Here is a 13,669-nt window from a genome sequence, read left to right on the forward strand (position 1 = left end):
CGAAGAAGTGAGCTTTTATTTAGCTTGAGTCCAATTGAATGAAGAGAATCATTCAAGTCAAACATGCATTTTTTTACCTCAAGGTTGACCATTGTTTTTAGTTATTCAAGGAAACTTAGATTTTATAAACTATGGATTATACTCGAAAGATCGGCGAATCACGTGATCCCACTGGCCAACAAAAAAAAAAATTCTTATCTCTGTTGAAAAATTTGCAGTTTCAAAAGAAAATTGAGCCGCTGATTCCAAAAATACCAAAATATGTCTATTACGTATCCATTGAAAGATATTTAATTTTCAGTAACTTAATGAACGATATTTTTCAAATATACAATAATATACATGCTATCTTAAAATGAGCCTTATTTTAAGATATTTTAATCAAACATACTGCACTACATACATTCTGTTTCCTTAGAAATGTTTGCACTCAGTTCTTCTTATAATCCATTTTGCTTTCCCTCTTATGAAACCTTGAGTAATCTTCCATCGTGGAAGTATCCCAGCTACAGTGACCTTGGTACAGCTTTTCCACGTGGAAATGGCTTGATGAAAACGCACCCCTTGCTCATCAACGTATCTCCCAAATTCAGGCAAAAACTGAGATGGAAATGAAAAAAAAAAAAAAAATCCCGATTTTCAAAGCTATTCACCAGCCCATCATAACACTGCAGTAAAGTTGACACCAGAGATTCATAATTACCTTCCTTCCATTTTCCACAAAATCCGTGAGCAACTATTTTAAACAATCACCAAGTTGCTAACTCAGATTCCTGTAGCTTTTTTTTTCAAATACATCATCTTTGAGACCCAGTGAAAATTCCTTCCTTCAGTTTTACATCTGTTAAATCTGGGAATATTTCTTATGTGGAAGGATCCACTTCAATCTTTATCCAGAGCCTTAACAAAATTAGTCATTAATCGAAGCTATATGCAAAGGTGGAAGAACAACCTTTTTTGGTTCAACCAGTGGAACATTTTATATCCCTTCTCTCTTCTAAAATTCCTCCCTCTTTTTTGCTGCTGCAAAAATGCTGTTTTTCTGTTGCTCAACTGTTCCACAAACATAGAAAACAACAGCATTTTGTGAATACTTGCCTGGAAACCAGTGAATAATCCAATTTCTTTAAGATTAGCACAGAAATTCCAAGAAATGTCATGGTACTCTATTGCATTCGGGATCTTGGACATACTTTCATTTGTTCTTTTCAAGTCAACAGCATGAAGCAGAGGAATTGATGGGAATGCATTTCCATTGTGCAGAAAACTGCTTTTAAATTTGATTTGATTTTAAGCCATCAGTACGTACACGCGTCATTCACTAGGATTGTGTTTAATGCCCAGTTCGTTCAGAGGACCACTAATATCGTTACAGAAACACACATCTCCTTCCATAACGAAATATTTTGAAAACTTGACATTTTCAATATACTGTACTGTAATTTCAGTTCCTGCTTCAGGTGACTTCCACTATTGTAGCTAGAATCAAGGAGTTCTGTTTCCTCCTGAGATAATTTTAAATCACGAACTGAATCATTCAACTTCTATTGCCGAATTAAGTGTGGTGCGTTATAATTTTCTGGTTGTTAGTCCAAATCTGTTGAAGTGGATATTCCAGCAAAGTCTGCAATAACGAGAATCCTCGTTATATTCGTCTTTGCTTCCTATATTCGACAATTTTGGGAGATCTCGTATAGGCAGGTCTTTATTATACGGAACAGGCCTTATTGCAGATGATATTTGATGCTTTTTGCTTTTTTCTGGACACTCCTGATAATTGTGTCACGCAGCAACAAATCAATATGGTTTACGCGGTTCTTGAGGCACGATGGGAACAGCAAAAGGCATACTTTTAATTTCCCAGTTAGCCACATCCACAGATTTTTGGTGAAAGTAATACAGGACATATGTGAAGTCCAAGTTTATTCCTGTTGCAAATCTTGCAATCAAAGTACAAAGAATATGCAAGTTTCGTAATATGCAACAGATACGAAGATAAAATGTTACACGTACTTACACTACAATTGTCTTTCGGTTACTGAAACAGGTGGAAGGCAGACAGACAAGGTTGAACATGTTGACGTCCCAACATTACTGTCATCTATTAGAACATGCAAACATTATTTGCAAGTAATATAACTGCAATTGAGGGACATAAGCAGAGTCACGTCTACTTTATAAAATTGCAATGAAATGTACGTATAGAATTTCTCATATAACAACTAATATCGATTGAGAAGGTTTTTGTTGTTGTTTTTTTATTTAATTCTTACTGCTATAAATTAATCTCCGGCTAATTTTAGTTTCTAACTGATCCAAGTCTAACTAAGATTGTTCCGGAATACTATGGAAAGATAGCAGCTTAGTGTTCACAAGGCCCTCTCTAGAAGCGGCTTATCTCACACAACCTACGTCGTTTCGAAGCCCATTTCTTATATCCTTGTGGCCATTTGTGAAGGTATAAATGCCAATGAAAAACTCATTCTTGACCGAAGGCATCTATGGATAAACAGCCATGCATCGTTTCTGTCTAGAGACTCTGTCCAAAAGACGTCATGAGACGCTTTTTGTCAGTTTAATCACGTACACGTCATCTAAAAGTTTCATCCCACATGAAGACACCACAAAAGAGACCGAAGAAACCATCTATATTGATCACAGGTCAGAAAAAAAAAATAGCGGAAAGTTACAAGATGTTTTCTTTTGGAGTATCAATTCCAGTGACAAGACTAGGAAAGAAAAAGAATCACGAGTAAGTGAAGAAACGCCAAAAGTATAAATATATTTCATTCAAGTTAGGAGTTTCAATACTCCGAAAACTACAACTGGTTAGTGTAACGAAAGGTAACGTTTCCATCGAAGTTTTTTTTACAAAAATCTAAAAGAAAACCTTAATCAGAAGCCATAACTGCCATTAATCATTAACCAGCGAACATTAAGAGCACGGATATCTCCACTGTACAATTTGAACAACGCAAACTTTTCTGTTTTTGAAGGTAAAAATTCATTTGCATTTCCTCCTTTTTTCGCTTCGACATGTGGTTGCAGAACTGAAGCACGCCCTATTCAGTGAATAACGCAATTAAGTGAAACGATCTAAAAAACAAGTCGCGTTTATTTCCTGTTTAATTCTGGTAATCATATTCATGAACGAGATTGTAGATTAAAAGTTCTTTTTTTAACCGTGAAAAACAACAGAAGCCCGTTGTAATTTTGCAATGGGAACCTCTTGCTAGACCACCATAATCAATTTTCAAACTTAAACCAAACGGTTAAAACTAATCTTGGCAATAACAGAAACTTTCGCAGTCCCAAAATAAGAACGTATTTGCATCCTACAGAATACAATGCTTGTTGAGATAAATACACAAATTAAAATCTTAAATATTTTACTTTAATAAGTAGAACGAGACAAAGATAAAAAAATAAGTTCCATATTTAATTAATTTCGGCGCATTTCAAAGAAATATTATAACCGGAAGGTGGGGTATAAAATAAGAATGAAGTCTGAATTAAGGAGAAAAATTTCGATTAAGTTATTCGCACAAAACACGCCCAATCCAGCCATAATTCTTGCGTTCTCAATCAATGAAAGCAAACTACGAAGATTTGTTTTGTTTCTTTTTAATCAATCGTTCCATCCTTAGACAAAAACAACCCCCCAAAACCCTCAGCATCTGTATTATCTTTATGCAAATTAATTTTATATAAAACTAAAGCGTAACATGTCCTCGGATGCAGAAGCGTTAAAGCATATGGTTAATGCTGTAATAATTAGCCGGAAGAGCTGGGTACAATTTTTGAAATTGTATTTATTTCTGATAGCTGAAAAGGAAAACTACGAAGAATATCTGGAAAATAAGGCACCCCAGGCTACGTGCACTGGAGACATTTCGATAAATTGAATAACTGGCAGACACATTTATTTGGTTTCTATTAGTCTGTTGTATATAAACGCACCCATGGACTTAATTAAATACTACTCGCAGCTTAAATATTAATAAAGCATATAAATTGAATACAAATAAAGTACTGTGCATTGATTTTTAAGCTGTAAATTTTCTTATTTTTAAAATATTTATAATAAATTTTGAATAGAGCTCGCGGACTCATTGGAGCACCTTTTTGGATCACAATGTTTGCGAAATTTGCTGAAGAACTCCGATCTAGATTATGAAACATTTCTCAATAAGACCCAGCACTTCTCGGAATCAAATGATCTCAGGCACGCGCATAACTACTCGTAAATACGAGCACGCGTACCACTATCATAACAAATCTGTTAACTAAATTGTACCAAATGTTAAAACGATGCAATGGCGTGTCTGGAAAATGCTAATGGCGGTAGAAGGTCGAAACAGGGCAAGCATATGCGGCAATAAAACTAAATACGCGTATATATTATACAGCTGTGTGGGCAGTGCTGTAATCCTAACCCTTCCTCGTGCTACTGTGTTCAACTCAGTCAGTTACAGTTCTTCTAAATTATCCAATAATGATACTAATGAGGTCTCGCCCAGTTTCGAGACGAGTTATAACGTCAGAAGAAAGTCAGACGTTTCTTTCCAACGAAATAAAAATAGCTGCTGAAGTGATTACGGCGATTAATATTAATGAATCCAAAAGTCACCGAAATGGCCGTTTCTCGTGCATCCAAAGCTAGTCCGGCGTTCAATTTAACACAATCGGTATGTGGCATGACGTCACTGGAATCTGTTGACGCAAAATGACTCTCCTTTTGGAATTGACACCAGCGCCGCCATCGTGCCGAGTGAAAGATCGAGTGCGTACAGTCGTATATTATAAGTGTCGACCGATGGAAAATACGACATAGTCGTGCATCTAAAAATACCCTCGCCATGTCAATGAATGAAACCAGCGAACAACACGAAGCTTGGATACAATGCAAAGCCTTTGACCGGAATGAGACTTACATTGGCATTAACGAAGGATTATGCGCAGCTCGTGCAGAAAATGGCTTGCCGTCACTGTTAGTAACCGAGTAATTAGAGATCAGGGTGAAAGAAGGGGATTGGGAACCACCAAACGGAAAGGAAGGAAATAAAGATTCGATGGAAGCACTTCGCCTCTCTCGTGCCTGGAAAGACAAAAGTTCTTAATTAGCGTGGGAAATGCAGGCAGGAATTACCGGACCGATTCTACGTACCATGAAACACGTGATTAGCACTAAGTCTGTTAGTGCAGGACTTTAATTGGGTTTACTGCGCTGCCTGAACGATTCGACACTGGATGCTGCAGCGTGTGCGCTGTGACGATGCCACAAAGAATTTATTCTAGGATTACTTACGAACAAGAAGAAAGGACACTTCTACACACCTTTTGGGTTGGAAAAATAAAAAAAAAAAAACAACGGACAGCAGTTTTGGCTAGAGATTGAACTGTTTTCTTCTGACGAGGTTCTTAAACATTTGAAGAAAATACTTTGTATCATGGTCATTTCTTAGAATTAGCCTGTGTGCCATTGAAATTTAGGACGGAGATACATTATGTCCAACCACCTGTACACATCGTGTTTTGTTCAATATAATAAAGGTTTGGTGATAAAAGGGAAAGAACGTCTTTTGATAGACCCTTCTATATACATAAAGTTCTAAGAGATACAGTCAGACATTAACAGATCTTAAAACTAGGGTTAGAATTGTTAAGATGAGATTACCCAGATGCTAAATTTCTACTTTGAATTGCTTTTTGACTTCGGCATACCGGGAATCTTGGTAATGGAGCCATTTACAGCCCTCCTTGCTCTGATTACATTTGAGGTAAACAGGCACGAATAACAAAACCAGAGGGCATCGGTTCCAGCAGTGATTCTTCCACCATTACAACGAGATTGGTACGATGCAGTGGCTGCCAGTCTCGCTGCTGTTATCGTTGCTTAATAAAAAAACGGCAAACTACTCTTAAAGAAAGTCTTCGTGGATTTTATTTGCACTTGCCTATCACACTTTTTTGTGGTGAACCGGTCAACTTCCTAGGAATCAATTAACGACAAACTTTGTAAGGATAACCAGCAGGAAGTTCAGAACAACTAAAACGTGCTTAGCGTTTACAAAGGCGCGCCAACCAACTGTGTTTGCCCCATGGCACGTGCATTTTTAATTTTAAGAGTAAAATATAAGCGTGGCCGATTTTCCACCTGAAAGGCCTCTGGGACTGTTCAAAGTGGAAATCATTATTTTCATAATGGCCGAACAATTTATTAACGCGAAGCCCTATTCTTCTAGAAGGAAAGTGAAATTGATAAATTACGCGAAAGGTGAGCTGTACATAATGTCGAAGGACCATCTACTTTCTTGGCAAGTCTTAGAAGGCGATCAATTGAAGAAGCATCTTCGTTTTGAATTTATTTTCCTCGGAGGAAACCGAAGATGCCACTGGTGGCATCTTCGGTTGCCTCTGAGGAATATAAATTGCTTCAAACGGCGTGATGGAATCGAGTTTGGTCGCTATTCATGGTACCAATGTCCTTAATTATTTATCACGGATTTAACCTCGATGCAAAAGCACACCGAGCCAGTCGTCATCAACTCACCAAAATTCGCGCCATTAAGAGTTTTCCGTAATTGAACACGCGTCTTAAAGGCTTAGCCAACCCCCTTCGAATTTCTCTCACCACTGACAAAGACAAATTGCTACTGCAGCGACGCCCTCTCACATTAATTCACCTTTCCGTGCCGCTAAAAATCGCACTCTTTCAAACACGCTTTCGGGGGAAAAGAAAAAACCAGTTTGAGCCGACTTGGTAAATTTTCAGCCTTTATTTTTTGTGAAGTGAACGAGCTTCACAGGAAACGCTCTGATGCAAGTATAATAGCAAAAGTCGTGACTTCCAAACAAGCCAGTACGGTAGATAAATGCTGACAGTGCGCTTTTTCCTGTAACTATTGGACAAGGTTGACTGTTTGGGGATGGAGACAGGAACAAGCTGCGAATGGCTGAAAGATTTTGCTCTCTCACTATTTGTTCTCAATATAAAGGACTTTTAAAGGGCCCCGCTCTCCACAGAAACACGTGTTAAACATTTCCTAAAAGCGTTTACTTTAAGTAGTTGGTCACCAATGCTTTTAGCGTTAAGTCCTGAGGGAATTTGAACGTTTATTTATTCTACAACGCATTTGTAAAAAGACTGCTAAGCCCAATAAACTTTATTGCGAAAGAGAAACTCAGTTGTCGCAGAAATGTGAAAAAATTGCAGTCGTTACAGATTTCGATCCTTGTTTAACTTGACACACAGCGCATGATTATTCTAATGTCAGAGCATTTATTAACATAAGTATCCACAAAAGGAACACTGATCTCAAATATTTTAACTTTAATTATAAATGGATTTCAAATAATCTACTGCCAATGATGAAATCTTATTTTAAATGTTTAGTAAAGAATAAAGTCACTTCGACAAACATCATGTACCAACCATTTTCTAAATAAATGTTCAATTTTGATCTGGCCTTTTGCCCCTCAGAAATCAGTTTCATTTCGTTAAAAATGCGTGTATGTTATTCGTTATAACGCGGGCTCTGATAATAATCGTTTGGTTGTCATAGCTACCAATGCCAATACGAAAAGATGGAGCCTGTACACGTTTCTAGCTGAGTGAACAACGCATTATTAATTTTTTTCCTTCATTCAAAGGAAAGTGTGAAAGGGCATGAAATTCTGAGGTTAGGTTTTGAGCATAGTACGGGGAATCTTGCCTGTCGTGGTCTTCAGTTTTAAAATAGCGAAGACCATTCGAGGAGAGTCGCGAGCGCATAAAGATAGACCAGCAATTGCAATCAATGCTGCGACAAACGCATGGGTGAAGAACTCATTCGGTGTAACAGAGAAACAACTAGCATTGAAACGTGTTAAGGCATCCAACCATCTGTTACAGAACAAAGGCAATACAAGTTCACATTTCTTCGGTTCTGAATTCACAATTTCAGAGGGAATGTTATAACGTTTTGAATCGCATCGTAACTACTGATGAGAGATGGGCTCAAAATTTTCATACTGAAAGCAAACGTTCCAGTAAAGAGTGCAGGCAATTCATCTCCACTGAAAGAGTGTCCTCGACGAACAAGGTGACAGTTGCATGTATTTGTTTTCGGATGAAAAAGGTATTAGTCATGTTTATTTCCCAGAACAAGGCACCAATACTAATGTTGCTTACTACTATGATATTAAAAATCCTGAAACTAGCTCTAAGGAAGAAGCAGTCGGGTCTTTGTTTCTTTCCCTTCCAAGACAACGGCTGTCCGCACACAGTTACACTGACTGAACTGGTGTGGAATGTTCTTCCACATCCTCCTTGTAGTTTTGATTTGTCACAATGTGCCTACCATCTGTTTGCGCTGCTGAAAGGCTTCCCGTCCATTCTGAGGGTTATTTCCAGAGAGACTTTAGAGAACTCTCAAGAGATCCAACTTCTGTAGTCCATCGTTAGTAAACCGGTTTAATTGAAGAAAATTTCAAGATTGTCATTTTCCGAAGAGACTTCAGAGATCTCTCCAGAGATTCATCGTTGATAAACCCGTTGAATTGAAGCAAGTATCCAGATTGGCATTTTGAGACGGGTGGTTTGGTTGAACCTTGTTTGAAAAAGCTCCTCTGTTTTTTCTCCCCCTTTTTAATGTCTTACCAGAGTTTACTCTTTCATGAACTCAAATGCTCATTAATGTTCGCTTTTCAATACCGTACGTCTACCATTTTTCAAATTTACCTGAAAAACAAAAGAATCCAGGTTCAAAACACAGAAAGTGAACCCTACACGGAACAACAAAATAGAAAACAGAATAAAATAATATGGTAAAGGAAAATTTCGACTTCTCTATAAAATAAAGTGCAATCGTACGGACCGGGATGAAATCTAAAAAAAAAACGAGGCAATTTTTTAGTTTGCATTTCAAAGCTAATGTCTGAGAACATCTCCGCACTGTGGTTAAACAAATGACCTTACAATATGCTCTCAACCCACGATACTTTCTTACTGAAGTGGCAATAAATTTTACATTACGCCACACTTTCTTTAATACAGAATTATCTTGCGAGTTCATGACTGAACTGCCACTATTATTTCAAATAAGAAATTATCCACACAAACACTCACTTCTAGTACAGAGTGGCACGCAAACTGTGGTCTGTGGACCCAAGGAAAGCGGAGAGAAAATAGCTCATTAATTCCGAGAATTATTGTTGAGAGTTTAATCTGGGGTCCGCTGGTAAAGCTAGAAATCATAACGGGTCCTTGGCCAAAGAAGTTTGCGTGGCACCGTTTTAAAATATAAAAAGATCCAGGAGAACAGCTAAATAAATACTCAAAGATAAATTAATATATATAATGAAATATGGCAATACTCACCAATATCGGCTACCAAACTCCCTGGTTCAAGGTCCACAAGAAACTGCTTGACACGAGGCCAGATCTGCTTCCGAGAGCCACAGAACTGAGCAGCTACCTGATGATACACATCATGCACGTAGGTTTGTTCTAAAGTCAGAGAACGTGCCAGGCGTTCTTCTCGTGCGCTTTCGGCGTCTTTTTCAGGCATCCTGGGGGGTCATTAGCGCTCACAGAGTACGACCAATTAATGGCCGATGTCTAAGTAAAAAATAAACAAAATAAATACATATATAAACAGAAAAAAAGTGAAACAGGGGGAAAAAACTGAATGCAGACAGTAATTGTTCTATTATGTGTTAAGACTAAGTTAATTGCCGAGGCAGTCGATGGAGGTATTTAGAGGTGATACGTTGCAAGTTATCCAACACCCACACTTACGGTTAATGTCTCTTTTCTCCCCAGGAGAAAAAGACAAGAGCCAAGTAGTCTGCACGATAAATCTTGTCTCGGAGTACCCCAGAGCACTCGTGCCATAGGGAAATTCTGAAGACGACTTGACTACTTTATGAGAATAAGATAGATGGGCTCGACATTGTCTTTTTGCTCGGAAACTTTCACGTGCGCTACAAGACACTAATGGACTTCTAAGCGTTCGAATTAATCTAAAATCCCGAGTCTTCTTATCATTTATCATTATCTACTCGTTTAACCTACCATTAAGGTGTTAGGCACACGCTGGACGGTTTAAGTGAGGTTGAAGCGTCCGATGACATCCAGAGTCTAACTGTGGACAATTTCAACTGCGAGGATGAATTGCTATTAAATGACAGCTTACAAATCCGTCTGCAACACCCAGCGTCAATCATAATCTCTTCGCATTCTTCTTTTTTAATTTTCAAAAAGATATTTGGACAAATGAACGAATCCTAATTTCAAAGTCTTTTTTATATGAAGTTCTTTATAACGGGGTAGATCGTTAAGGCAATCACAAGAAGGTACTATAAACAAACTTATTTGCTATCGTAGTTCTACCATCTGTCAATAATCTTCCACTCTGCTTGGACCACGAAGTCAGAAATTATGTAGGTTTTTCATCGCGATGTCTGTACTTCGGGATCGGCATTAAGGGCCATAAATTTAGTTAAAATTGCACGCTACGACGAGGGGAGCATTCTTAAACACCATTTACGAGGGCAGACACGAAGGGTCCTTTGAAACCAACTTCTGGGTAGCGGCAGAATATTTTTTGCTGTTGATGCGAATCCACGTCCTGTCACCATAGCAACTGCAATTTATTTTCGAGCATCTTGGAGCGATCCCCCTGTCTCGAGAGGCGGTCGGGCTCGTTCATCATTTATCTATTCACCAAAAAGGGAATTTTTGGACTACGAACGACAGCGGCAACGACGAAATTATTGGTGTTAAGGAGTTCAAATGAATGTTAAAACAAGTCACGAAGGAGTCAAAGGTCGATTGCAATTTTTGGAACTTCAGATGTGAATTCACAAATTCAAATGACAATTTAATGCGCGTATTGGCTTGTGCTTGAAGTAACCAGCGCCATTAGAAAAATGGACATTCTTGAATTTGTAGAGTAATTGAGGAAAGAAAATACAGAAACGAACCAGGAAAAATAACCATTTTATGAGTTTGCAAACCAGCCGAACTCTTCTTAGTGTATTTTTACAAATCGATTAAAATTTTTTCTCCAGGAAAAAGAGGAGCATTCGTGTCACTGCGAAGTTGCTAGAAAAGTAAACCTCAAATCCAATTAACTGTTTAATTATGGAGATATTTGCTTTCATTTTATTGTCAAAAAATGCTGTTGGATTTTTGAAATATTGAATGGTGATTTCCCATCGAAGTAAAAAACTGACTGGTGCCCCGAATAATGAGAATTGCTTCGAGAAAATAATTCAATAATCCTCCGCGTTTGAATAATCTTTAACCGGTTGGGGGGGGGGGGGGAAGATTCTTTAAAATCCAGTTCTCTTTCTCTGTTCACTCGCTGTTAGTCAGATCAGCAATTCAAATGGAATTCTAAAGAAAAATTTGTTTTCAGGCCTTGCGAATTCTCTGCTGCAGAGAACAAAGAAAGCAAATTATCTAAAATGAAATTATGATTTAAACTGTAAATCAAAGTCAACAAAAATAAAAGATTCTAATGGTAGATCGGACGTTAAATTCCTCCATTTTTAAAATTTAATAAAAAAAAAAAAAAAAAAAAAAAGAGGGAATTTTCTGAGAGTAGTAATAGTAAGGTTTTAGGAGCATCGGCGTCTAAGGCAATATTGCTCCATGTATATTGTATGTAAATTGCGTGTATTCTTAGGTCGATTTTCTGTTTGCTGGTTGAAAAACCCGAATTTCTGGTAAGAAAAACCATGCGACCCTCGCCTGAGACGGACTCTTTATTATTTTAACTAAATAAATTTACTCGATTTTATTACACGGTAATGTTTACTTTCTATTGCTTGTGTGCAAAACTTTAAGGACCAGTCAAGTTTCGACCTGTAGCTTCTCATAGGAGTGGCCTGGACATGGGAAAAGCATACCAAAGGAACCTCGTGAGGTTCAGAAATGAAGGAAACAACACCGACACAAAACGGTACAGAGGGACTTTATTCAAAAATGGCAACATAGCACTGGCTGCCACGATACGGATGCATCACTGCCAAATATGGAACAAAGGGAAGAAGTGGTCCTCAGTAGGAAATATGGTCACCCCTAATGCCAATGCAGGCTTTACACCGCCTGTTCATACTTATAACAATGTTGTTGATAAGTTCTTGCGGTAACATCGTCCATTCCTCTGTTAGCGCCATCTTCAGCTGGTGAACATTTTCTGGTGGGTGTGGACGTGCCGCTAGGCGTCTCCACAGAGCTTCCCATATGTTTTCGATGGGATTTAGATCGGGAGAACGGGAAGGCCAATCCATACGAACAATGTCCTCACACGAACTCGGGGCAAATGGAACCTCGGAACAGAAGCATGTGGGGAAGGATTACCTCAGTACAGTAGCGTGCATCGATTACAGTACCGCCTTTCAGTATCTGGAGTTGTGTACGTCCATCCAAGATAACGCCTCTCCAGACGAGAAGACCTCGACCAGTGATTTTTGCGTGGTGATACCGTGTGTGTGTGCCAACCTCTCGCCAGAATCGCTAACGTCCAGAATCGCTTCTGCGACTGAATCAGCACTCATCAGTAAAGAATACTGACCCCCATTGCGCTGCTCTCCAGTCCTTGTGTTCGATGCACCACTGCAAGCGGTATCTTCGATGGGCAGGTGTTAAAGGGACACAGCGTACTGGCCGTCGGGCAAACAGTACACCTTTGTGGAGTTGCTTGGCCACAGTAAACCTCGATATCCTGCGTCCTGTGCAGCTGGTTTGCAATGGATCCCGCTGTTTGGTGTCGGTCCCTCTTGGCCTGTAGGAATATATAGCAGTCATCATTGGGCGTTGTTTTTTGTGGACGACACTGGTCCTTCGAACAGCTGTACCTGTCGTTCTGAAGGCCGACCACGCACATGAGACGATGCTATGGGCGATTCCAAACTCTGCAGCCACACTCCTCGCACTTCGAGCTCCCCAATTATTCGACCCCGAGTAAAGTCATCCAGATGTTGTCCACTAGCCATTTCTTTGTCTGTAGCACTGTATGAAACCAATCTAACGTCTGTAACAATCGAGCTCACCATTCGGTGATTTGCACATAACTGTTGAACTGCTGCTTTTATCTGTTTATGTGAGCCCTCTCATCACGATTCAAATTTTTGCATTTCTACTGAACGACCGCAGTTATGCAAATCGCCATAGGCTGTTTCGTTTGATTTTGTGATTGTAAACGTTAGAAATATTGTTGTTCCTTAAGTTTTGCACACCAATGTACATGTACGAATGTTTCACGATCGTTAGAATGGCCACGAATTTTTTAAACGTACATGTGGCACTCGCATCACAAGTACACAGAAAATCCGTTGCAATTTAAGAGAAAGTGATTAATGAGCTGGTCAGATTTTCAAAAGATAAATGAATGTCACTAACAGTTCTTCTATGAAAGCGCCGGACGAATAGTTAACCGCGCTAACGATCAAATGTAATAACGCACTCATATTCGAAAGATGAAAATCAATTGCAACTAAAAGATGTCTTCAGTCCCAATTACTCGCAAAAACACATACACAGAAATTCGCGCCGCTGTTCCGGGTTAAAAATTTCTCTCTCGTAAATAACTACTCCTCGGGGGTGTCCGTAATCAAATAACATCAAAATATACGGCGAATACGAGCGTGTTATGCGGCGAATAAATTATGCAAAATA

The 13,669-nt window shown here is 38.8% G+C and overlaps 1 protein-coding gene across 1 annotated transcript in view; it reads right to left on the minus strand.

The window, feature by feature from the left end:
* Nucleotides 1-13,669, minus strand: part of LOC150082015 (uncharacterized) — a 128,128-nt gene that overhangs the window by 13,387 nt on the left and 101,072 nt on the right. Inside the window, exon 2 of the mRNA XM_090380397.1 lies at nucleotides 9,362-9,601. Coding sequence (XP_090236523.1) covers nucleotides 9,362-9,551 — 190 coding nt within the window. The 5' untranslated portion in view covers nucleotides 9,552-9,601. The remainder of the gene's footprint in view (nucleotides 1-9,361; nucleotides 9,602-13,669) is intronic.

Source organism: Mastigoproctus giganteus, chromosome 8 (assembly GCF_048544385.1).
Source record: "Mastigoproctus giganteus isolate SK-2022 chromosome 8, ASM4854438v1, whole genome shotgun sequence".
Taxonomy (NCBI): domain Eukaryota; kingdom Metazoa; phylum Arthropoda; class Arachnida; order Uropygi; family Thelyphonidae; genus Mastigoproctus; species Mastigoproctus giganteus.